General features: G+C 43.8%; 1 protein-coding gene across 3 annotated transcripts in view; it reads right to left on the bottom strand.

Annotated features, from left to right (window-relative positions):
* The window catches only part of LOC139405191 (anoctamin-5-like), an 85,882-nt gene that overhangs the window by 8,813 nt on the left and 52,094 nt on the right, over positions 1 to 24,975 (bottom strand). For 2 of the 3 annotated variants that reach the window (XM_071147619.1, XM_071147621.1), the window contains 11 exons: positions 20,210 to 20,317; positions 14,236 to 14,304; positions 13,471 to 13,593; positions 13,045 to 13,206; positions 12,689 to 12,802; positions 11,266 to 11,381; positions 10,733 to 10,867; positions 9,875 to 9,980; positions 9,688 to 9,748; positions 6,296 to 6,447; positions 362 to 436 (listed from right to left, as the gene is read on the bottom strand). In XM_071147619.1, the coding sequence (XP_071003720.1) occupies positions 362 to 436; positions 6,296 to 6,447; positions 9,688 to 9,748; positions 9,875 to 9,980; positions 10,733 to 10,867; positions 11,266 to 11,381; positions 12,689 to 12,802; positions 13,045 to 13,206; positions 13,471 to 13,593; positions 14,236 to 14,304; positions 20,210 to 20,317 (1,221 nt within the window). Of the gene's footprint in view, positions 1 to 361; positions 437 to 941; positions 1,023 to 6,295; positions 6,448 to 9,687; positions 9,749 to 9,874; positions 9,981 to 10,732; positions 10,868 to 11,265; positions 11,382 to 12,688; positions 12,803 to 13,044; positions 13,207 to 13,470; positions 13,594 to 14,235; positions 14,305 to 20,209; positions 20,318 to 24,975 lie in introns of all 3 variants that reach the window. The other variant, XM_071147620.1, reaches the window with a different exon arrangement.

Raw genomic sequence — 24,975 nt, 5'->3', positions numbered from 1 at the left:
GGAGGGAGGAGTCAGGAGAAGGAGTGAGAGGAGACAGGAGAAGGAGTGAGAGGAGACAGGAGAAGGGAGTGGGAGGAGACAGGAGAAGGAGTGGGAGGAGTCAGTAGAAGAGAGTGGGAGGAGACAGAAGGAGTGAGAAGGAGGAGGAAGGAGTCAGTAGAAGGGAGTGGGAGGAGACAGGAGAAGGAGTGAGAAGGAGGAGGAGGGAGGAGTCAGTAGAAGGAGTGAGAAGGAGGAGGGAGGAGTCAGGAGAAGGAGTGGGAGGAGTCAGTAGAAGGGAGTGGGAGGAGACAGGAGAAGGAGTGAGAAGGAGGAGGGAGGAGTTAAGATGCAGAGTAAACCATCATGAATAAAAGCTCACCCAGAATATGACGGTGGCTCCAGACAGGAATGTGCGAGCACACTGGGATGTTACGGGTAAGTATGGCTCCATCTCCTACAACACCGGACAACAACATGCACAGTCAGTCAGCATGGTTACAGCTGTTAGTCTCCAGACCACCAGGGGGCAGTACCAACCAACACATAGCAGCTTGTTGTCATCATCTCAAACTACTGACCTGGGCCCAGAACAGTCCACGGACCACTGCAGCAGTTTCCTGGTGAATCCAGGCTTTTATTAGCCTGGGCCCAGATCAGTTTGTGCTCATAGTCAACATCTATGGTTCTAGTCATTGTTGGTACCATGACTATAACAATTGGCTATACAGCAGAAAAACTGATCTGGGACCAGACTCTAAAATCACCAACCACTAAGGTTGTGTTGCTGTTTTAGCATTGTTAATTCATTACAGTTAAGTCCCATGATGCATCAGGTAAAATGATGCAGTCAGCATCAGATATCTTCCATCCAGACCTGAGCAATCAACACAAGCCAGGCCTGCCAAATCCCTCCACATCACTTCACACTGGCATTCCTCTTCCCTCTGTGCCAGTCTTACCCACAGCACCACGGTGGCCCAACACAGGAGCATTTTGCCCACTTGTTCAGCTGCTGTCCTGTCAAGGACCAACTCCATCTCCTATAGTACAGTTACAGACAGGTGGGGTGAGGACGTGGAGGGTGAGGAGGTGGAGGAGGTGGAGGGTGAGGAGTGTGAGGAGGTGAAGTGTGAGTAGGTGGAGGGTGTGGAGGATGTGGAGGAGGTGGAGGGTGAGGAGGTGGAGGGTGGGGAGGATGTGGAGGAGGTGGAGGGTTAGGAGGTGAAGTGTGAGTAGGTGGAGGGTGTGGAGGATGTGGAGGGTGAGGAGGTGGAGGGTGAAGAGGTGGAGGGTGGGGAGGATGTGGAGGGTGTGGAGGTGGAGGGTTAGGAGGTGAAGTGTGAGTAGGTGGAGGGTGTGGAGGATGTGGAGGAGGTGGAGGGTGGGGAGGATGTGGAGGAGGTGGAGGTGGAGGGTTAGGAGGTGAAGTGTGAGTAGGTGGAGGGTGGGGAGGATGTGGAGGAGGTGGAGGTGGAGGGTTAGGAGGTGAAGTGTGAGTAGGTGGAGGGTGTGGAGGAGGTGGAGGGTGAAGAGGTGGAGGGTGTGGAGGATGTGGAGGGTGAGGAGGTGGAGGGTGTGGAGGTGGAGGGTTAGGAGGTGAAGTGTGAGTAGGTGGAGGGTGTGGAGGATGTGGAGGGTGAGGAGGTGGAGGGTGTGGAGGTGGAGGGTTAGGAGGTGAAGTGTGAGTAGGTGGAGGGTGTGGAGGATGTGGAGGGTGAGGAGGTGGAGGGTGTGGAGGTGGAGGGTTAGGAGGTGAAGTGTGAGTAGGTGGAGGGTGTGGAGGATGCGGAGGGTGAGGAGGTGGAGGGTGTGGAGGTGGAGGGTTAGGAGGTGAAGTGTGAGTAGGTGGAGGGTGTGGAGGATGTGGAGGGTGAGGAGGTGGAGGGTGGGGAGGATGTGGAGGAGGTGGAGGGTGGGGAGGATGTGGAGGAGGTGGAGGGTTAGGTTAAGTGTGAGTAGGTGTATGGTGTGGAGGATGTGGAGGGTGTGGAGGTGGAGGATGAGGAGGTGGAGGGTGAGGAGGTGGAGGGTGTGGAGGTGGAGGAGGTGGAGGGTGAGGAGGGTGTGGAGGTGGAGGGTGAGGAGGTGGAGGGTGTGGAGGTGGAGGGTGTGGAGGTGCAGGGTCAGGGCCCAGGAACAAACCCCTCTCATTAGGAATGAGTTGCTAGATCCAGACGTACGCCACCGTGGCACAGGAATGTTGCGTTTATAAACTATGGAAACTGGGCTACAATTTACTATGAAAATGTATAACTGAATATTATTATCATGGAACATCATGTCGCTGGCCACAACCTTGCAAAAAATAAATACATCTGCAAAGACACACTTTAATTTTCTAAGCAGTGTTATATATATAAACCTAGAAGGCAACACTAGTTTTCTAAGCAGTGTTATATATAAACCTAGAAGGCAACACTAGTTTTCTAAGCAGTGTTATATATAAACCTAGAAGGCAACACTAGTTTTCTAAGCAGTGTTATATATAAACCTAGAAGGCAACACTAGTTTTCTAAGCAGTGTTATATATAAACCTAGAAGGCAACACTAGTTTTCTAAGCAGTGTTATATATAAACCTAGAAGGCAACACTAGTTTTCTAAGCAGTGTTATATATAAACCTAGAAGGCAACACTAGTTTTCTAAGCAGTGTTATATATAAACCTAGAAGGCAACACTAGTTTTCTAAGCAGTGTTATATATAAACCTAGAAGGCAACACTAGTTTTCTAAGCAGTGTTATATATAAACCTAGAAGGCAACACTAGTTTTCTAAGCAGTGTTATATATAAACCTAGAAGGCAACACTAGTTTTCTAAGCAGTGTTATATATAAACCTAGAAGGCAACACTAGTTTTCTAAGCAGTGTTATATATAAACCTAGAAGGCAACACTAGTTTTCTAAGCAGTGTTATATATAAACCTAGAAGGCAACACTAGTTTTCTAAGCAGTGTTATATATAAACCTAGAAGGCAACACTAGTTTTCTAAGCAGTGTTATATATAAACCTAGAAGGCAACACTAGTTTTCTAAGCAGTGTTATATATAAACCTAGAAGGCAACACTAGTTTTCTAAGCAGTGTTATATATAAACCTAGAAGGCAACACTAGTTTTCTAAGCAGTGTTATATATAAACCTAGAAGGCAACACTAGTTTTCTAAGCAGTGTTATATATAAACCTAGAAGGCAACACTAGTTTTCTAAGCAGTGTTATATATAAACCTAGAAGGCAACACTAGTTTTCTAAGCAGTGTTATATATAAACCTAGAAGGCAACACTAGTTTTCTAAGCAGTGTTATATATAAACCTAGAAGGCAACACTAGTTTTCTAAGCAGTGTTATATATAAACCTAGAAGGCAACACTAGTTTTCTAAGCAGTGTTATATATAAACCTAGAAGGCAACACTAGTTTTCTAAGCAGTGTTATATATAAACCTAGAAGGCAACACTAGTTTTCTAAGCAGTGTTATATATATAAACCTAGAAGGCAACACTAGTTTTCTAAGCAGTGTTATATATAAACCTAGAAGGCAACACTAGTTTTCTAAGCAGTGTTATATATAAACCTAGAAGGCAACACTAGTTTTCTAAGCAGTGTTATATATAAACCTAGAAGGCAACACTAGTTTTCTAAGCAGTGTTATATATATAAACCTAGAAGGCAACACTAGTTTTCTAAGCAGTGTTATATATAAACCTAGAAGGCAACACTAGTTTTCTAAGCAGTGTTATATATAAACCTAGAAGGCAACACTAGTTTTCTAAGCAGTGTTATATATAAACCTAGAAGGCAACACTAGTTTTCTAAGCAGTGTTATATATAACCTAGAAGGCAACACTAGTTTTCTAAGCAGTGTTATATATATATAAACCTAGAAGGCAACACTAGTTTTCTAAGCAGTGTTATATATAAACCTAGAAGGCAACACTAGTTTTCTAAGCAGGGTTATATATATATAAACCTAGAAGGCAACACTAGTTTTCTAAGCAGTGTTATATATAAACCTAGAAGGCAACACTAGTTTTCTAAGCAGTGTTATATATATATAAACCTAGAAGGCAACACTAGTTTTCTAAGCAGTGTTATATATAAACCTAGAAGGCAACACTAGTTTTCTAAGCAGGGTTATATATAAACCTAGAAGGCAACACTAGTTTTCTAAGCAGTGTTATATATAAACCTAGAAGGCAACACTAGTTTTCTAAGCAGTGTTATATATATATAAACCTAGAAGGCAACACTAGTTTTCTAAGCAGTGTTATATATAAACCTAGAAGGCAACACTAGTTTTCTAAGCAGTGTTATATATAAACCTAGAAGGCAACACTAGTTTTCTAAGCAGTGTTATATATAAACCTAGAAGGCAACACTAGTTTTCTAAGCAGTGTTATATATAAACCTAGAGGCAACACTAGTTTTCTAAGCAGTGTTATATATAAACCTAGAAGGCAACACTAGTTTTCTAAGCAGTGTTATATATAAACCTAGAAGGCAACACTAGTTTTCTAAGCAGTGTTATATATATATAAACCTAGAAGGCAACACTAGTTTTCTAAGCAGTGTTATATATATATAAACCAAGAAGGCAACACTAGTTTTCTAAGCAGTGTTATGTATATATAAACCTAGAAGGCAACACTAGTTTTCTAAGCAGTGTTATATATATATAAACCTAGAAGGCAACACTAGTTTTCTAAGCAGTGTTATATATATATAAACCTAGAAGGCAACACTAGTTTTCTAAGCAGTGTTATGTATATATAAACCTAGAAGGCAACACTAGTTTTCTAAGCAGTGTTATGTATATATAAACCTAGAAGGCAACACTAGTTTTCTAAGCAGTGTTATATATATATAAACCTAGAAGGCAACACTAGTTTTCTAAGCAGTGTTATATATAAACCAAGAAGGCAACACTAGTTTTCTAAGCAGTGTTATATATATAAACCTAGAAGGCAACACTAGTTTTCTAAGCAGTGTTATATATAAACCTAGAAGGCAACACTAGTTTTCTAAGCAGTGTTATATATAAACCTAGAAGGCAACACTAGTTTTCTAAGCAGTGTTATATATATAAACCTAGAAGGCAACACTAGTTTTCTAAGCAGTGTTATATATATAAACCTAGAAGGCAACACAAGTTTTCTAAGCAGTGTTATATATAAACCTAGAAGGCAACACTAGTTTTCTAAGCAGTGTTATATATATAAACCTAGAAGGCAACACTAGTTTTCTAAGCAGTGTTATATATAAACCTAGAAGGCAACACTAGTTTTCTAAGCAGTGTTATATATAAACCTAGAAGGCAACACTAGTTTTCTAAGCAGTGTTATATATATATAAACCTAGAAGGCAACACTAGTTTTCTAAGCAGTGTTATATATAAACCTAGAAGGCAACACTAGTTTTCTAAGCAGTGTTATATATATAAACCTAGAAGGCAACACTAGTTTTCTAAGCAGTGTTATATATATATAAACCTAGAAGGCAACACTAGTTTTCTAAGCAGTGTTATATATATAAACCTAGAAGGCAACACTAGTTTTCTAAGCAGTGTTATATATAAACCTAGAAGGCAACACTAGTTTTCTAAGCAGTGTTATATATATAAACCTAGAAGGCAACACTAGTTTTCTAAGCAGTGTTATATATATAAACCTAGAAGGCAACACTAGTTTTCTAAGCAGTGTTATATATAAACCAAGAAGGCAACACTAGTTTTCTAAGCAGTGTTATATATATAAACCTAGAAGGCAACACTAGTTTTCTAAGCAGTGTTATATATATAAACCTAGAAGGCAACACAAGTTTTCTAAGCAGTGTTATATATAAACCTAGAAGGCAACACTAGTTTTCTAAGCAGTGTTATATATATAAACCTAGAAGGCAACACTAGTTTTCTAAGCAGTGTTATATATAAACCTAGAAGGCAACACAAGCACCTATGTGATGCGGTTGAGTCGATAGGCTGGTACACTTGTACTCTGGCCCTAACCCCTAACCATAACCCTTAACCATTACCCCTAACCCCTAACCTCTAACCATAACCCCTAACCCCTAACCATAACCCCTAACCATAACCCCTAACCATAACCCCTAACCCCTAACCATAACCCCTAACCATAACCCCTAACCATAACCCCTAACCATAACCCCTAACCCCTAACCATAACCCCTAACCCCTAACCATAACCCCTAACCCCTAACCCCTAACCATAACCCCTAACCCTAACCCCTAACCCATAACCCCTAACCATAACCCCTAACCCCTAACCCCGTGTTATAATGCAGGTAAGAGACAGAAAAACACCTGTGTGACGCGGTTTAGTCTGCGGGAGGTACACTTGGTCTCGTATTCTGGTCGAAGCTGAAGCTGTTGCTGCTCTTCTTCAAAGTCCACCAGGTCCCACTCGTACTCCAGCCGGGCCTGCCGACGCTTCCAGAACTCCAGGAACAGAGTCACTGCAGGAGGACAGGATGAGGAGACAGAGTTAGGCCAAAAGGAGACTCGTACTCCAGACGGGCCTGCCGATGCTTCCAGAACTCCAGGAACAGAGTCACTGCAGGAGGACAGGATGATGAGACAGAGTTAGGCCAAAAGGAGACTCGTACTCCAGACGGGCCTGCCGATGCTTCCAGAACTCCAGGAACAGAGTCACTGCAGGAGGACAGGATGAGGAGACAGAGTTAGGCCAAAAGGAGACTCGTACTCCAGACGGGCCTGCCGACGCTTCCAGAACTCCAGGAAAAGAGTCACTACAGGAGGACAGGATGAGGAGACAGGAGTAAGGGAAGGCAGGAACAGAGTTAAGAGGTGAGGGAAGGCAGGAACAGAGTTAAGAGGGAAGGGAAGGAAAGGCAGGAACAGAGTTAAGAGGTAAGGGAAGGGAAGGCAGGAACAGGGTTAAGGAGTAAGGGAAGGCAAGAACAGAGTTAAGAGGTAAGGGAAGGCAGGAACAGAGTTAAGAGGTAAGGGAAGGCAGGAACAGAGTTAAGAGGTAAGGGAAGGCAGGAACAGAGTTAAGATGTAAGGGAAGGGAAGGCAGGAACAGAGTTAAGAGGGAAGGGAAGGCAGGAACAGAGTTAAGGAGTAAGGGAAGGCAGGAACAGAGTTAAGGAGTAAGGGAAGGGAAGGCAGGAACAGAGTTAAGGAGTAAGGGAAGGCAGGAACAGAGTTAAGGAGTAAGGGAAGGCAGGAACAGAGTTAAGAGGGAAGGGAAGGGAAGGCAGGAACAGAGTTAAGATGTAAGGGAAGGGAAGGCAGGAGCAGAGTTAAGATGTAAGGGAAGGCAGGAACAGAGTTAAGAGGGAAGGGAAGGCAGGAACAGAGTTAAGATGTAAGGGAAGGCAGGAACAGAGTTAAGGAGTAAGGGAAGGCAGGAACAGAGTTAAGATGTAAGGGAAGGGAAGGCAGGAACAGAGTTAAGAGGGAAGGGAAGGCAGGAACAGAGTTAAGGAGTAAGGGAAGGCAGGAACAGAGTTAAGAGGGAAGGGAAGGCAGGAACAGAGTTAAGAGGGAAGGGAAGGCAGGAACAGAGTTAAGGAGTAAGGGAAGGGAAGGCAGGAACAGAGTTAAGGAGTAAGGGAAGGGAAGGCAGGAACAGAGTTAAGGAGTAAGGGAAGGGAAGGCAGGAACAGAGTTAAGAGGTAAGGGAAGGCAGGAACAGAGTTAAGAGGGAAGGGAAGGCAGGAACAGAGTTAAGGAGTAAGGGAAGGCAGGAACAGAGTTAAGGATTAAGGGAAGGCAGGAACAGACTTAAGGAGTAAGGGAAGGCAGGAACAGAGTTAAGAGGGAAGGGAAGGAAAGGCAGGAACAGAGTTAAGATGGAAGGGAAGGGAAGGCAGGAACAGAGTTAAGGAGTAAGGGAAGGCAGGAACAGAGTTAAGGAGTAAGGGAAGGCAGGAACAGAGTTAAGAGGTAAGGGAAGGCAGGAACAGAGTTAAGGAGTAGCCCTTTCCTGCAGTCAATGACCAAAAGCGCCCTCTTTGTCCTTTTTAGTAATTTCATAATTAATAACGTTGTTTTTTACGACGAAAACTCAGTGTAATATTGGGATGCAGACTCAAAATTGACTACACTTCGACGCTATATCTGACATGATACATGCATCTTCTTTTGTTAAGCCCATAACCATGTGTGTGAAGAGTATACTCTCGTTTCAAAGTAGATTTGTTTAAGACTACCAAGAATTGGCTCAGCTTATCCCATGGTCATTGGCTCGCCTTCCCCAAGGCAAACATGTTGACTATATTAGCCCACACAGCTACACGGATGCCCTTTTCATTCTAGGTTTGGGGCCTCGTATTGAAGCTGATAGAGACCCCCAGCTGATGTACAGAACAATCTTAAAAGCATCATGAAAACCTCAAACACAATCAATTCCATTTGACTTGGTGATAATCAGTTTTTAAAAAAATGTTTGAACCTAAGTTGCTTACCACTTTTTCCTCGTGGTTTCTTCCTTCACAGACTCCATGAAATGTTGACCCCCTTTTTCCTTTAATACTTTAAATTGATTTTGTATATATGTTTTCCTAGAAACAAGGGTGGCTCAACTAACCCTTTGGCTCACCTTACCCCCCCTGTCCCTTATAGCATTGAGTAGCTGTCACTCATCCCTTCAGTGTCCACTATATTCAGCAGGAATTTACATTATGGAGTTTTCATAGCGATAGGAAGAGGATCTGATGTTATAAATTACCAAAAAAAAGGTATAAAGTTATACCACAACAATACTTGAAGATAACGCCTGTTTTCCAGTTGTATAGAGACTGGCAGCTTCCTTTAGGTGGAGCTCAGGACTAAGCCTGCACCTTTTTACACTTAATATTCACAGAGACTGTCACTTAATATTCACAGAGACTGTCACTTAATATTAACTGAGACTGTCACTTAATATTCACAGAGACTGTCACTTAATATTCACAGAGACTGTCACTTAATATTCACTGAGACTGTCACTTAATATTCACTGAGACTGTCACTTAATATTCACTGAGACTGTCACTTAATATTCACAGAGACTGTCACTTAATATTCACAGAGACTGTCACTTAATATTCACTGAGACTGTCACTTAATATTCACAGAGACTGTCACTTAATATTCACAGAGACTGTCACTTAATATTCACTGAGACTGTCACTTAATATTCACTGAGACTGTCACTTAATATTCACTGAGACTGTCACTTAATATTCACAGAGACTGTCACTTAATATTCACAGAGACTGTCACTTAATATTCACAGAGACTGACACTTAATATTCACAGAGACTGTCACTTAATATTCACAGAGACTGTCACTTAATATTCACAGAGACTGTCACTTAATATTCACTGAGACTGTCACTTAATATTCACAGAGACTGTCACTTAATATTCACAGAGACTGTCACTTAATATTCACAGAGACTGTCACTTAATATTCACAGAGACTGTCACTTAATATTCACAGAGACTGTCACTTAATATTCACAGAGACTGTCACTTAATATTCACAGAGACTGTCACTTAATATTCACAGAGACTGTCACTTAATATTCACAGAGACTGTCACTTAATATTCACAGAGACTGTCACTTAATATTTACAGAGACTGTCACTTAATATTTACTGAGACTGTCACTTAATATTCACAGAGACTGTCACTTAATATTCACTGAGACTGTCACTTAATATTCACTGAGACTGTCACTTACCCCAAATCCCCATGAATATGGCAAAGAACACCGTCCCCACGTTGTCAAACATATGTGATTGCTGATGGAAGAAAAAAACAAGACTTGACCTGAAGTTCTGGTCATAAAATGAACATATCACAACAATGTCTGTCTGTGTACAGTCTCATAATCTGCACGTTGCAATTATAAAGCCTTGACTTCTTACCCAGGAGGAGTTACATGTTGAGTTGAGTTTCCAGTAGCCACATTTCTTATCACACAGTGGACACATGATGATGTTGCCTCCAATCTCCTCACTACAGATTTCTTTACTGAAACAAGATTTTATTTTATTTAAAAAAAACAAACATGATATTCTCATAACAAACTGCAAAACATTTTTTCCAGGAAACATATATGAACATGTTGAGGGACGGATTCCTGGACACGGAATCCCAGACATACAGTAGATTCTCCATTCAGTATGCCTCTCAGTCCAGCCAACGGCTTAACTGTGTCTGGGAAACCAGCCTTTCAGTCCAGCCAACGGCTTAACTGTGTCTGGGAAACCAGCCTTTCAGTCCAACCAACAGCTTCACTGTGTCTGGGAAACCAGCCTTTAAGTCCAACCAATATCTGGGAAACCAGCCTTTCAGTCCAGCCAATGGCTTAACTGTGTCTGGGAAACCGGCCTTTCAGTCCAGCCAACGGCTTAACTGTGTCTGGGAAACCGGCCTTTCAATCCAGACAACGGCTTAATTAACCTGTGTCCGATTTTTGGGCTGGGGGGTACGGGATAGTGCCTAGGATTTTTAGGCTGGGGGGGGGGGGGGGGGGGGGGGTACGGGATAGTGCCTAGGATTTTTAGGCTGGGGGGGTATGGGATAGTGCCTAGGATTTTTAGGCTGGGGGGTATGGGATAGTGCCTAGGATTTTTAGGCAGGGGGGGAGGTACAGCATAGTGCCTAGGATTTTTAGGATGGCGGGGGTACAGGATATGGGATAGTGCCTAGGATTTTTAGGCTGTGAGTTAGGGGGTTGGGGATAGTGCCTAGGGGTTGAATTGGGATTCAGGGGCCCTCACCTCCAGACGTTGTCATCGAAGGTGAACAATCCATAGAGAAAACAGATCAGGCCGACTACCGCAGCGAAGAACAGCATCTCAGTGTAGAAACCCAGCCAGGCAAAGTAGATCCCAATCTTCTCCCCGTAATACTTCCTGTTATGAGAAATACAACACAACCAATCAAACATCTTCTCCCCGTAATACTTCCTGTTTTGGGAAATACAACACAACCAATCAAACATCTTCTCCCCGTAATACTTCCTGTTATGGGGAAATACAACACAACCAATCAAACAACAACAAGTCTGTTTAGTGTCTAGAAAACAAAGGACGACGTGGAGACTTGATTCAAACAAACGCAGATAAATGACCCGTGCACTGCGCAGTTCACATTGAAAGGGGATATCTGCTTGAGCTGAAATCCTTGGAGTTAACAGGCAATGTGAGATCCGCAAACATTAGAGACACTGGCTTAAAAGTACAGTATATCAATGTGCACAGGCTGTTAATCTGAGTTGGATTGAACGTCTGGCTTGTTGTTGTGTTCTCACCGTATCAAGTTGAGAGGCTGCTCTTTGAAGAAACTGAAAAACTGGGCCCAGTGTTTGTAGAGGTTGAATCTCTCACTCTCACTGTTGGAATCCCTGGATGGTTTCCAGTATCGAGACTTTATACATACAGAGGGAGACAGATCATTTATCATGTCAAGGTCCTACTGTTCATCCTTATTCATAACATGGTTGCAAAATTCAGATAAACGCCCCCCCCCCCCCCCCCCCCAAAAAAAATGTATTCGTTTTTTTCTCTCCAGAAAATCCCAGTTGAAAGATTCCCAGAATCAAGAGGCAAATAAGCAGGGAATCTGGAATCCTCTCGCCAGGATTTCTGGAAAACCTGGGGATTCTGGGAAATTTACCCGGAATTGTGCCTGTTTTTATTTTTTATTTAACCTTTATTTAACTAGGCAAATCAGTTTAAAAAAATATTATTATTTACAATGACGGCCTATCAGGGAACAGTGGGTTAACTGCCTTGTTCAGGGGGCAGAACGAAAGATGTTTCACCTTGTCAGCTCGGGGATTCGATCTTGATGAAGTCCAACGCTCTAACCACTAGGCTACCTGCCATCCCTCCACTCTAACCACTAGGCTACCTGCCATCCCTCCACTCTAACCACTAGGCTACCTGCCATCCCTCCACTCTAACCACTAGGCTACCTGCCATCCCTCCACTCTAACCACTAGGCTACCTGCCATCCCTCCACTCTAACCACTAGGCTACCTGCCATCCCTCCACTCTAACCACTAGGCTACCTGCCATCCCTCCACTCTAACCACTAGGCTACCTGCCATCCCTCCACTCTAACCACTAGACTACCTGCTGCCCCTCCACTCTAACCACTAGACTACCTGCCGCCCCTCCACTCTAACCACTAGACTACCTGCCGCCCCTCCACTCTAACCACTAGGCTACCTGCCGCCCCTCCACTCTAACCACTAGGCTACCTGCCGCCCCACAATGTGGAATGTCTCATTCCAAAAGGGGATGATAATAGGGTTCATTTTGATAAAGATACCCCCTTTTTTTGGGGGGGGGGGGGATTACTATATGAACGACACATTGTGCACAAAACAATTCCTTGCCCATTTCCACCACTAGATGAATGACTTCACGGATGGCTGTATGAAACAACCTCACAAGAGCCCAGAGGGTACAGCTGGGTAAAATGACATCACAACCAGTTTTCCTTACTAGGAGAGAAGGTCACTTTCAGAGTTTTTTTGGGGGGGGTCAATTCCATTTCAAATCCAGTCATTTCAGAAAGGAAATCAAATTCCAATTCCACTTTTTTTTCTCATTGAAAAAGCATAGAATAAAAATTGTAATTGTAATTTCAGTGTGCATCCTAAATTGACAGGAATTTAAAACGGAATTGACCCCAACCCTGGTCACTGTTGGACAGTAGCCTCTTACATCATGTAGTGGGAAGGCAGACCCGTAGGTGCCGTTGTTGAGCAGGCGCTTAATGCCCTTCTTGTCCTCTCTGTCCGTCTTGTGGTAGGGACAACGGGCTAAGATGTAGTACACCTGGAGGGAGGAGAGAGAGAAATACATACATAGAGATTCACACTTCTACTAATAGAGGACTGTCTATTCTACAAGTCACTATACTGCCATGACTACATTCCAAATTAATTCACAAAGCCATTTTTACATTGACGGTTGCTTCACAGCCAGGAAGAAACCGTGAAGAGAGAAGTCAGAAGAGAAGTCAATTCTTCTCCTTTGATTCTCTTATACAAAAAAAACCTTTACGTTGGCCTACTTACTATCCTGTTGCGGACGGAAGGAGGGAAGAATGTCTCCTTGTCATCGATGAGGAAGAAGTCAATCTTTCCCTTGTTGAAAGGTGAGGTGAAATAGTCAGGTTCAGGATTCATAACGTGGTCCGGTAGACGGAAAGGGGTGAACAGCCAGTCCATGGGAATGTCCTGGATGAAGAACATATTAAGAAAAACAATACTTTACTTTTAGTTGTTTTGTGCCGTCATGCCAACACCTTGTCACCACAAACATGTTTCCGGATGACAACAATGTAGTTGGCATGAACACAAACAGATCTGGGATCAGGCTACCGTTTTAACCTACAGTCCAAAGACTGGCCAGATATTTTCTTTCAGTTCTGGTATTGGAACCAATCCGTTTTGCTTGGACCCGCCTCGCTAACCGCTAGGCTACCTGGCTGCCTACTGTACCTGGTGAACGGGGATGTCGTTTTCCTTGAAGGGAACCTTGATCTTGAGGACATCGGCGTAGGTGGCCAGAACCTCCCATGGAGCGTGGATCTTCACAAAGTATGTCTTCCTGTCATCTGACACCTGATTGGAGGAGAGAGATGGAGAAATGGAGAGATAGATAGAAGTGGAGATGGATGGACAGACAGGAAGACGGACAGACAAACAGACACAGCCTGTCAATTATTTAACCAATAGCCAAGTTTAGCTACTTAAGTTCACCTCCACCACCACAAACAAACCATTTTCCTGTACTGTGTTATAAAGTTGATAAACCAGAGTATTTCTATTGATCTATCGCCCCCCGGTGGTGAGAAAGAGTAATGGCATCCCCCTGTACAAAAACACTGCCAGGACAGTCTGTCCTTGTATACTAAATATCTCTCCCCCTGGTGGTGAGAAAGAGTAATGGCATCCCCCTGTACAAAAACACTGCCAGGACAGTCTGTCCCTGTATACTAAATATCTCTCCCCCTAGTGGTGAGAAAGAGTAATGGCATCCCCCTGTACAAAAACACTGCCAGGACAGTCTGTCCCTGTATACTAAATATCTCTTGTTTCAGACCTATATTCATTCACTAGCTTGGTCTCAGATCTGTTTATGCTGCGTTGCTAACTCCTCTGGTCCGATGTTGTTAGCAACACAGACATATCTGGGACCAGGCTATTTATTCACCAGAACTTGGTTAGATGTAATCAGATAAACCTTCAGGGCAGGAATCGTACCGATTTATCCTCTGTCTCCAGCTCCAGCCCTGCTTTCTGTAGGTTAGCCTCATACTCCCTCCGCCTCTCCTGTTGACACAACATAGAAGGAAGAAAAGAGAAGAGGAGAGAGGAGCATAGAGGGGAAGAGAGGAGAGACGATAGGAGAGGAGAGAGGATATGAGAGGAGAGCGGATAGGAGAGATGATAGGATAGGAGAGGAGATATGATAGGATAGGAGAGAGGATATAAGAGGAGAGACGATAGGATAGGAGAGGAGAGACGATAGGAGAGGAGAGAGGATATGAGAGGATACCCCAACATGTCTCCCTGCTCCCTATCCCATTACCCCAACATGTCTCCCTACTCCCCATCCCATTACCCCAACATGTCTCCCTGCTCCCCATCCCATTACCCCAACATGTCTCCCTGCTCCCCATCCCATTACCCCAACATGTCTCCCTACTCCCCATCCCATTACCCTAACATGTCTCCATGCTCCCCATCCCATTACCCCAACATGTCTCCCTACTCCCCATCCCATTACCCTAACATGTCTCCCTGCTCCCCATCCCATTACCCCAGCATGTCTCAAATCGAATCAATCACATTTTATTTGTCACATACACATGGTTAGCAGATGTTAATGCGAGTTTAGCGAAATGCTTGTGCTTCTAGTTCCGACAATGCAGTAATAACCAACAAGTAATCTAACTAACAATTCCAAAACTACTGTCTTATACACACAAGTGTAGGGGGATAAAGAATATGTACATAAAGATATATGAATGAGTGATGGTACAGAGCGGCATAGGCAAGATACAGTAGATGGTATCGAGTACAGTATATACATATGAGATGAGTATGTAAACAAAGTGGCATAGTTAAAGTGGCTAGTGATACATGTATTACATAAAGATGCAGTAGATGATATAGAGTACAGTATATACGTATGCATATGAGATGAATAATGTAGGGTATGTAAACATTATATTAGGTAGCATTGTTTAAAGTGGCTAGTGATATATTTTACATCATTTCCCATCAATTCCCATTATTAAAGTGGCTGGAGTTGAGTCAGTGTGTTGGCAGCAGCCACTCAATGTTAGTGGTGGCTGTTTAACAGTCTGATGGCCTTGAGATAGAAGCTGTTTTTCAGTCTCTCGGTCCCAGCTTTGATGCACCTGTACTGACCTCGCCTTCTGGATGATAGCGGGGTGAACAGGCAGTGGCTCGGGTGGTTGTTGTCCTTGATGATCTTTATGGCCTTCCTGTAACATCGGTTGGTGAAGGGGTCCTGGAGGGCAGGTAGTTTGCCCCCGGTGATGCGTTGTGCAGACCTCACTACCCTCTGGAGAGCCTTACGGTTGTGGGCTGAGCAGTTGCCGTACCAGAAGGTGACACAGCCCACCAGGATGCTCTCGATTGTGCATCTGTAGAAGTTTGTGAGTGCTTTTGGTGACAAGCCGAATTTCTTCAGCCTCCTGAGGTTGTTCATGAAGAACAAGGAACACACCAGGCAGGTCCGAGATACTGTTGTGAAGAAGTTTAAAGCCGGATTTGGATACAAAAAGATTTCCCAAGCTTTAAACATCCCAAGGAGCACTGTGCAAGCGATAATATTGAAATGGAAGGAGTATCAGACCACTGCAAATCTACCAAGACCTGGCCGTCCCTCTAAACTTTCAGCTCATACAAGGAGAAGACTGATCAGAGATGCAGCCAAGAGGCCCATGATCACTCTGGATTAACTGCAGAGATCTACAGCTGAGGTGGGAGACTCTGTCCATAGGACAACAATCAGTCATATATTGCACAAATCTGGCCTTTATGGAAGAGTGGCAAGAAGAAAGCCATTTCTTAAAGATATCCATAAAAAGTGTCGTTTAAAGTTTGCCACAAGCCACCTGGGAGACACACCAAACATGTGGAAGAAGGTGCTCTGGTCAGATGAAACCAAAATTGAACTTTTTGGCAACAATGCAAAACGTTATGTTTGGCGTAAAAGCAACACAGCTGAACACACCATCCCCACTGTCAAACATGGTGGTGGCAGCATCATGGTTTGGGCCTGCTTTTCTTCAGCAGGGACAGGGAAGATGGTTAAAATTGATGGGAAGATGGATGGAGCCAAATACAGGACCATTCTGGAAGAAAACCTGATGGAGTCTGCAAAAGACCTGAGACTGGGACGGAGATTTGACAATGATCCAAAACATAAAGCAAAATCTACAATGGAATGGTTCAAAAATAAACATATCCAGGTGTTAGAATGGCCAAGTCAAAGTCCAGACCTGAATCCAATCGAGAATCTGTGGAAAGAACTGAAAACTGCTGTTCACAAATGCTCTCCATCCAACCTCACTGAGCTCGAGCAAGACATCCTGGTCCGTGACGGGGCTGGTTTTCTTTTTGTAATCCGTGATTGACTGTAGACCCTGCCACATACCTATTGCGTCTGAGCCGTTGAATTGAGATTCTACTTTGTCTCTATACTGACGCTTAGCTTGTTTGATTGTCTTACGGAGGGAATAGCTACACTGTTTGTATTCGGTCATGTTTCCGGTCACCTTGCCCTGATTAAAAGCTGTAGACAGGGATCAACAAAATTGAGTCGTGGTCAGCTTTTACGAAAGGAGGGCGGGGCAGGGCCTTATATGCGTCGCGGAAGTTAGAATAGCAATGATCCAAGGTTTTGCCAGGTCTGGTTGCGCAATCGATATGCTGATACAATTTAGGGAGTCTTGTTTTCAGATTAGCCTTGTTAAAATCACCAGCTACAATGAATGCAGCCTCAGGATGTATGGATTCCAGTTTGCAAAGAGTCAAATAAAGTTTGTTCAGAGCCATCGATGTGTCTGCTTGGGGGGGAATATAAACGGCTGTGATTATAATCGAAGAGAATACCCTTGGTAGATAATGCGGTCAACATTTGATTGTGAGGAATTCTAAATCAGGTGAACAGAAGGACTTGAGTTCCTGTATGTTGTTGTGGCCACACCACGTCCCGTTAACCATGAAGCATACGCCCCCGCCCCTCTTCTTACCAGAAAGATGTTTGTTTCTGTCGGCGCGATGCGTGGAGAAACCAGCTGGCTGCACCGATTCCGATAGCGTCTCTCCGGTGAGCCATGTTTCCGTGAAGCAAAGAACGTCAGTCTCTGATGTCCCTCTGGAATGCTACCCTTGCTCGGATTTCATCAACCTTGTTGTCAAGAGACTGGACATTGGCGAGAAGTATACTAGGGAGTTGTGCACGATGTGCCCGTCTCCGGAGTCTGACCAGAAGACCGCCTCGTTTCCCTCTTTTACGGAGTCGTTTTTTTGGGTCGTCGGCTGGGATCCATTCCGTTGTCCTGGTTGAAAGGCAGAACACAGGATCCGCTTCACGAAAGTCATATTCTTGGTTGTACTGATGGTGAGTTGACGCTGCTATTATATTCAGTAGTTCTTCTCGACTGTATGTAATGAAACCTAAGATGACCTGGGGTACTAATGTAAGAAATAACACGTAAAAAAACAAAAAACTGCATAGTTTCCTAGGAACGCGAAGCGAGGCGGCCATCTCTGTCGGTGCCGGAAATCACAACAACATTTGATAAGTTTATAAAAGGCCTTTCCCCTCCCTGGTTGCGCCCCTACCAGAAGACCCACCCATTGGTTGCTCCCCTCACAGAAGACCCACCCATTGGTTGCTCCCCTCACAGAAGACGCAGCCATTGGTTGCTCCCCTCCCAGAAGACCCTCTCTATAAACCGTCTGACAATGATGCCTACTAGTACCAGCTACACGTTTTAGAAATATTTGCAAATGTATTAAAAATAAAAAACAAATACATTATATACATCATTATTCAGACCCTTCGCTATTTAGACTCGAAATCAATCCTGTTTCCATTGATCAACGTTGAGATGTTTCTACAACTTGATTGGAGTCCACCTGTGGTCAATTCAATTGATTGGACATGATTTGGAAAGGCACACACCTGTCTTTATAAGGTCCCACAGTTGACAGTGTATGTCAGAGCAAAAACCAAGCCATGAGGTCGAAGGAATTGTCCGTAGAGTTCCCGAGACAGGATTATGTCGAGGCACAGATCTGGGGAAGGGTACCAAAATATTTCTGCAGCATTGAAGGTCCTCAATAACAAAGTGGCCTCCATAATTATTAAATGAAGAAGTTTGGAACCACCAAAACTTTTCCTAGAGCAGGCTGCCCGGCCAAACTGAGCAATCAGAGGATAAGGGCCTTGGTCAGGGAGGTAACCAAGAACCCGATGGTCACTCTGACAGAGCTCTTTGCAGCACTCCACCAATCAGGCCTTTATGATAGAGTGGCCAGACAGTAGCCCCTCCTCAGTAAAAGGCACATGACAGCCTGCTTTATTTGCTAATAAGGCACCCAAAGGACTCTCAGACCATGAGAAACAAGATTGAACCCTTTGGCCTGAATGCCAAACGTCACGTCTGGAGGAAACCTGACACCATCCCTACGGTGAAGCATGGTGGTGGCAGCATCATGCTGTGGGGATGTTTTTCAGCGGCAGGGACTGGGAGACTAGGGAAGGATGAACGAAGCAAAGTACAAAGAGATCCTTGATGAAAACCTGCTCCAGAGTGCTCAGGATCTCAGACTGGGGCGAAGATTCACCTTCCAACAGGACAACGACCCTAAGCACACAGCCAAGACAACACATGAGTGGCTTCGGGACAAGTCTCTGAATGTCCTTGAGTGGCTAAGCCAGAGCCCGGACTAGAACCCGGTCAAACATCGCTGGAGAGACCCTGAAAATAGCTGCGCAGCAACGCTCCCCATCCAACCTGACAGAGCTTGAGAGAATCTGCAGAGAAGAATGGGAGAAACTCCACAAATACAGGTGTGCCAAGCTTGTAGCGTCAAACCCAAGAAGACTCGAAGGCTGTAATCGCTGCCAAAGGCGCTTCAACAAAGCACTGAGTAAAGTGGCTCAATACTAAATGTGATATTTCTGTTTGTTTTTTTTATACATTTGCTAAAATTAAAAAAAACGTTTTTTTTTGCTTTTTCATTATGCGGCATTGTGTGTAGATTGATGAGGGAAAAAATACTATTTGATCAATTTTATAATAAGGATGTAATATAACAAATATAATAAAATCAAGGGGTCTGAATACTTGCCGAATGTATATCATTATACACCACTTTATCATGTGGACTCTGTGTACAGGAAGCTTCACCTCAAAATGGCTACTTCTCCCACACAGCATGCAACTAGTACTCAAATATACTTAAATATCAAAGTTACCAAGGAAACTAAGGGTCAATTCAAGGCTAACTCAAAGCAGGAGGCAGATGATAAGGACAGTCCATTCCATGGGGCTCAGTCACTGGTTAGGAATGAGGAACTATAGGTACTGTAGCTTAGCTTAGCTTAAATGTTTCATCTTGTTTCAAGGTATTTGTGTCATGTAGTTTATTTCTGAAATATGAACACTATCAACAGTCAGTGCTTGCTATTGTGAACAGCGTGGCAAGAGACGTACCTAGCTGGTGCTGACAAGTGAGGTGAGTCAAGTGAAGTGAGTCAAGTAAAGTGAGTCAAGTGAAGTGAGTCAAGTAAAGTGAGTCAAGTAAAGTGTGTCAAGTGAAGTGAGTCAAGTAAAGTGAAGTGAGCCAAGTGAGTCAAGTGAAGTGAGTCAAGTAAAAATGAGTCAAGTGAGGGAAGAGTGCTATGTATTACAGCATCCTGAATTATGTTCATGCATCTTATTCACCCTGTACTTTTACTACAGAGCCATGTAGCCGGATTAAACCAGAACGAACTCTGAACTAACTCACAACGGAATGGAGCATTCAGTCAGGTTTTACCCAGGCGGTGTCCTGTGCCCAGAAACCAGTATTAAGTATCACTGAGAATTCCCATGAAACCCCTACGATGACAATGCACTTGACAACTATTTGCAGTAGAAGGAAGTGTAGTTGATAGTGAGGTGTGTTTCTGTAGGTTGTATTTTACCTGTTTCCTCTCTCCGTCTCGGTCATCCACATAGGACAGGACGAAGTCAATCCTCCTCTTTCCATCCCGGAAGAACACAGAGTCTTTACTCTGCTGATGCTTGTCAACCTGGGAGGAGACAGACAACACACACACACAGACAAACAGTCAACACACCGTCAACACACAGTCAACCACAGTCAACACACACCAATACACAGTCAACCACAGTCAACACACACCAATACACAGTCAACACACAAACACAGTCAGCTGACATTCCCAGATATAGGGCCCGTTTCCCAGACATAGATTAAGCCTAGAACTGGAATAAATAGCTATGTAAATGGAGTCTCTGTCTGGGAAATTTGGTCCATGAAGTACACCACCACACAGGAAAGCCTTGGATGCCTTGAAATGCAAACAGCCTTCAGTTCACTCCAACTTCAAGGTTTGAGTATCTCTCTACACAGGCGTTTCAAGGTAGAACCACAGCTGAAGACATTCTTGGAAAAAGCCAGACCTCTGAACCGAGCTATCCCCAGCACAGCAACGCCACTGCAAATCAATACTGTCACTGTAACAAGATACATGGAACCAAGATGAAGAATCACACACAGCATCACACACAGTATTACCTCCCCTGCAGAGCCGGAGCCGGATGATGAGGACATGCAAGTAGCAGGAGCAACGCAATTCAACCACGGCTGAAATGTTCTATGTTCCATTAGTTTTGTCATTATCTTAATACACTGAGTCATGGTCTGGTCATTATCTTAAAACATTGATTTTGGTCTGGTCATTCATTATGTTAATACACTGAGTCATGGCCTGGGTCTTCAGTAATCTCGGTTAACCCAGAAATAAAATCGTACAGAATTTGTTTACGTAGTATGTCCACGAGAGGTTAGGTCTTGAAAGGTTGGGTCTTAGTCTGGATCTCAAAGACTTCTGTCATGATTATAGGTTGGGCCTGTGTCTCAAGGACATCGGTCTTGACTCTATCTCTGGTTAGTTAACAGATTACAGTAGCCTCTGTCCAAGACGGCACACAGAGCATTCCCACTGGGCACACCATGTCATTTCAACGTGGATAATATTTGGTTGAGATTACAAACTCTATGCACCCACTCATAAAGAGAGCCAAAGGTTAGTTGAATTTCCTATGTTTTGTCACTATGCTTTCAACCATCTTAAAAACAACAAAATTCCAATGGAAAAAATAGCATCTGATTGTTGGTTTTAGTTCACCGAAATGTCTATAACTGCTAGGGGTGTGCCGAGTAGTCGGACAAAATGAGTATCGCAACGGATATGGGTAAATTTTTTGGATACGCTTAAGATCCGAGTATATTTTGTAATTATCTGTGATCGTAAAAATAAATACAAAAATAAGTTATTTTCGGGTGCCAGCAAGCATCTTTCTCACGTCAGTCAGTCCTAGAGTTTCTAAAGTGTACTGTACTGTCTTTGAGTCAGTCATGTGCGAGGTTCTACGTGCACTAGATAACTTAACTGGCTAGTTTGCCTGTCTGTAAAGAGATGGGCGGGTTGTCCGTTGATCCTGCCGCTCTGATTGGATAGAGTGAAGCTGTATTTCTCTGTCCACTCGCTTCATCATTTCGATCACTTTTCCTCGCGTGTTTTCAGTCTGATCATTTAGATTGTTGCTGCCTGCTAGTATGATAAATCACAAGGTGAGGATGTTTGTTATCAAGCGATCAATGTGCATAATATCTAACAAGTGGGGCAAAGGGTAGGGGAAAATATATGAAACCTCTGACTGAGTGACAGCAAACTTCGCTGCCCGCTGCAAATTGAGGACACACAGACACAACACTCCGCACACGGCTCCTAACCTGCAGCTTTTTTTTTTTGCAGTGAGAATGTGAAACTGTCAATTTCTGGAAACGATTCTGAATACCAGTATGGCCATGTCGGCACACCCCGAATCATTGCGCTTTCAACCATTTAAAAGCACAGCAAAGTTCGGGGAATACAATGAAAAATCGTGTTTATTTATATAAAAAAAATTACCAACTGGGTACACACTGGTTGAAGGCATTTATAGTGACAGTAACCTCAAAATGTCACTGTGCACGTTAACTCATTTTATAGTCCCAAACTCTCCTTATGTGTTGGTCTGGGTCTCAAGGACTTGTGTCTTGATTAGAGGCCATGGGTAACTGGAGAGAGATCTCAATTAAATGTCAACAAGACAAGACTGACTACTGAACAGTAAAATAAAACAACAAAGTGAAGTTCCATGACTGGCTGGCTTTGCAGACCAATAGCAACAGTCTAGTTAGCATATCACTCAGAATGAAGCGAGGTACTGGGCATGGTAGACCAATAGCAACAGTCTAGTTAGCATATCACTCAGAATGAAGCGAGGTACTGGGCATGGTAGACCAATAGCAACAGTCTAGTTAGCATATCACTCAGAATGAAGCGAGGTACTGGGCATGGTAGGCCAATAGCAACAGTTTAGTTAGCATATCACTCAGAATGAAGCGAGGTACTGGGCATGGTAGACCAATAGCAACAGTTTAGTTAGCATATCACTCAGAATGAAGCGAGGTACTGGGCATGGTAGACCAATAGCAACAGTCTAGTTAGCATATCACTCAGAATGAAGCGAGGTACTGGGCATGGTAGACCAATAGCAACAGTCTAGTTAGCATATCACTCAGAATGAAGTGAGGTACTGGGCATGGTAGACCAATAGCAACAGTCTAGTTAGCATATCACTCAGAATGAAGCGAGGTACTGGGCATGGTAGACCAATAGCAACAGTCTAGTTAGCATATCACTCAGAATGAAGCGAGGTACTGGGCATGGTAGACCAATAGCAACAGTCTAGTTAGCATATCACTCAGAATGAAGCGAGGTACTGGGCATGGTAGACCAATAGCAACAGTCTAGTTAGCATATCACTCAGAATGAAGCGAGGTACTGGGCATGGTAGACCAATAGCAACAGTCTAGTTAGCATATCACTCAGAATGAAGCGAGGTACTGGGCATGGTAGGCCAATAGCAACAGTCTAGTTAGCATATCACTCAGAATGAAGCAAGGTACTGGGCATGGTAGACCAATAGCAACAGTCTAGTTAGCATATCACTCAGAATGAAGCGAGGTACTGGGCATGGTAGACCAATAGCAACAGTCTAGTTAGCATATCACTCAGAATGAAGCGAGGTACTGGGCATGGTAGGCCAATAGCAACAGTCTAGTTAGCATATCACTCAGAATGAAGCGAGGTACTGGGCATGGTAGACCAATAGCAACAGTCTAGTTAGCATATCACTCAGAATGAAGCGAGGTACTGGGCATGGTAGACCAATAGCAACAGTCTAGTTAGCATATCACTCAGAATGAAGTGAGGTACTGGGCATGGTAGACCAATAGCAACAGTCTAGTTAGCATATCACTCAGAATGAAGTGAGGTACTGGGCATGGTAGACCAATAGCAACAGTCTAGTTAGCATATCACTCAGAATGAAGCGAGGTACTGGGCATGGTAGACCAATAGCAACAGTCTAGTTAGCATATCACTCAGAATGAAGCGAGGTACTGGGCATGGTAGACCAATAGCAACAGTCTAGTTAGCATATCACTCAGAATGAAGCGAGGTACTGGGCATGGTAGACCAATAGCAACAGTCTAGTTAGCATATCACTCAGAATGAAGCGAGGTACTGGGCATGGTAGACCAATAGCAACAGTCTAGTTAGCATATCACTCAGAATGAAGCGAGGTACTGGGCATGGTAGACCAATAGCAACAGTCTAGTTAGCATATCACTCAGAATGAAGCGAGGTACTGGGCATGGTAGACCAATAGCAACAGTCTAGTTAGCATATCACTCAGAATGAAGCGAGGTACTGGGCATTTTAGACCAATAGCAACAGTCTAGTTAGCATATCACTCAGAATGAAGCGAGGTACTGGGCATGGTAGACCAATAGCAACAGTCTAGTTAGCATATCACTCAGAATGAAGCGAGGTACTGGGCATGGTAGACCAATAGCAACAGTCTAGTTAGCATATCACTCCGAATTAAGCGAGGTACTGGGCATGGTAGACCAATAGCAACAGTCTAGTTAGCATATCACTCAGAATGAAGCGAGGTACTGGGCATGGTAGACCAATAGCAACAGTCTAGTTAGCATATCACTCAGAATGAAGCGAGGTACTGGGCATGGTAGGCCAATAGCAACAGTCTAGTTAGCATATCACTCAGAATGAAGCGAGGTACTGGGCATGGTAGGCCAATAGCAACAGTCTAGTTAGCATATCACTCAGAATGAAGCGAGGTACTTGGCATGGTAGGCCAATAGCAACAGTCTAGTTAGCATATCACTCAGAATGAAGCGAGGTACTGGGCATGGTAGACCAATAGCAACAGTCTAGTTAGCATATCACTCAGAATGAAGTAAGGTACTGGGCATGGTAGACCAATAGCAACAGTCTAGTTAGCATATCACTCAGAATGAAGCGAGGTACCGGGCATGGTAGGCCAATAGCAACAGTCTAGTTAGCATATCACTCAGAATGAAGCGAGGTACCGGGCATGGTAGGCCAATAGCAACAGTCTAGTTAGCATATCACTCAGAATGAAGCGAGGTACTGGGCATGGTAGGCCAATAGCAACAGTCTAGTTAGCATATCACTCAGAATGAAGCGAGGTACTGGGCATGGTAGGCCAATAGCAACAGTCTAGTTAGCATATCACTCAGAATGAAGTGAGGTACTGGGCATGGTAGGCCAATAGCAACAGTCTAGTT

The sequence above is a fragment of the Oncorhynchus clarkii genome, unplaced genomic scaffold (assembly GCF_045791955.1).
Source record: "Oncorhynchus clarkii lewisi isolate Uvic-CL-2024 unplaced genomic scaffold, UVic_Ocla_1.0 unplaced_contig_12468_pilon_pilon, whole genome shotgun sequence".
Lineage (NCBI taxonomy): Eukaryota > Metazoa > Chordata > Actinopteri > Salmoniformes > Salmonidae > Oncorhynchus > Oncorhynchus clarkii.
This window is presented reverse-complemented; position numbering and strand designations above follow the sequence as displayed.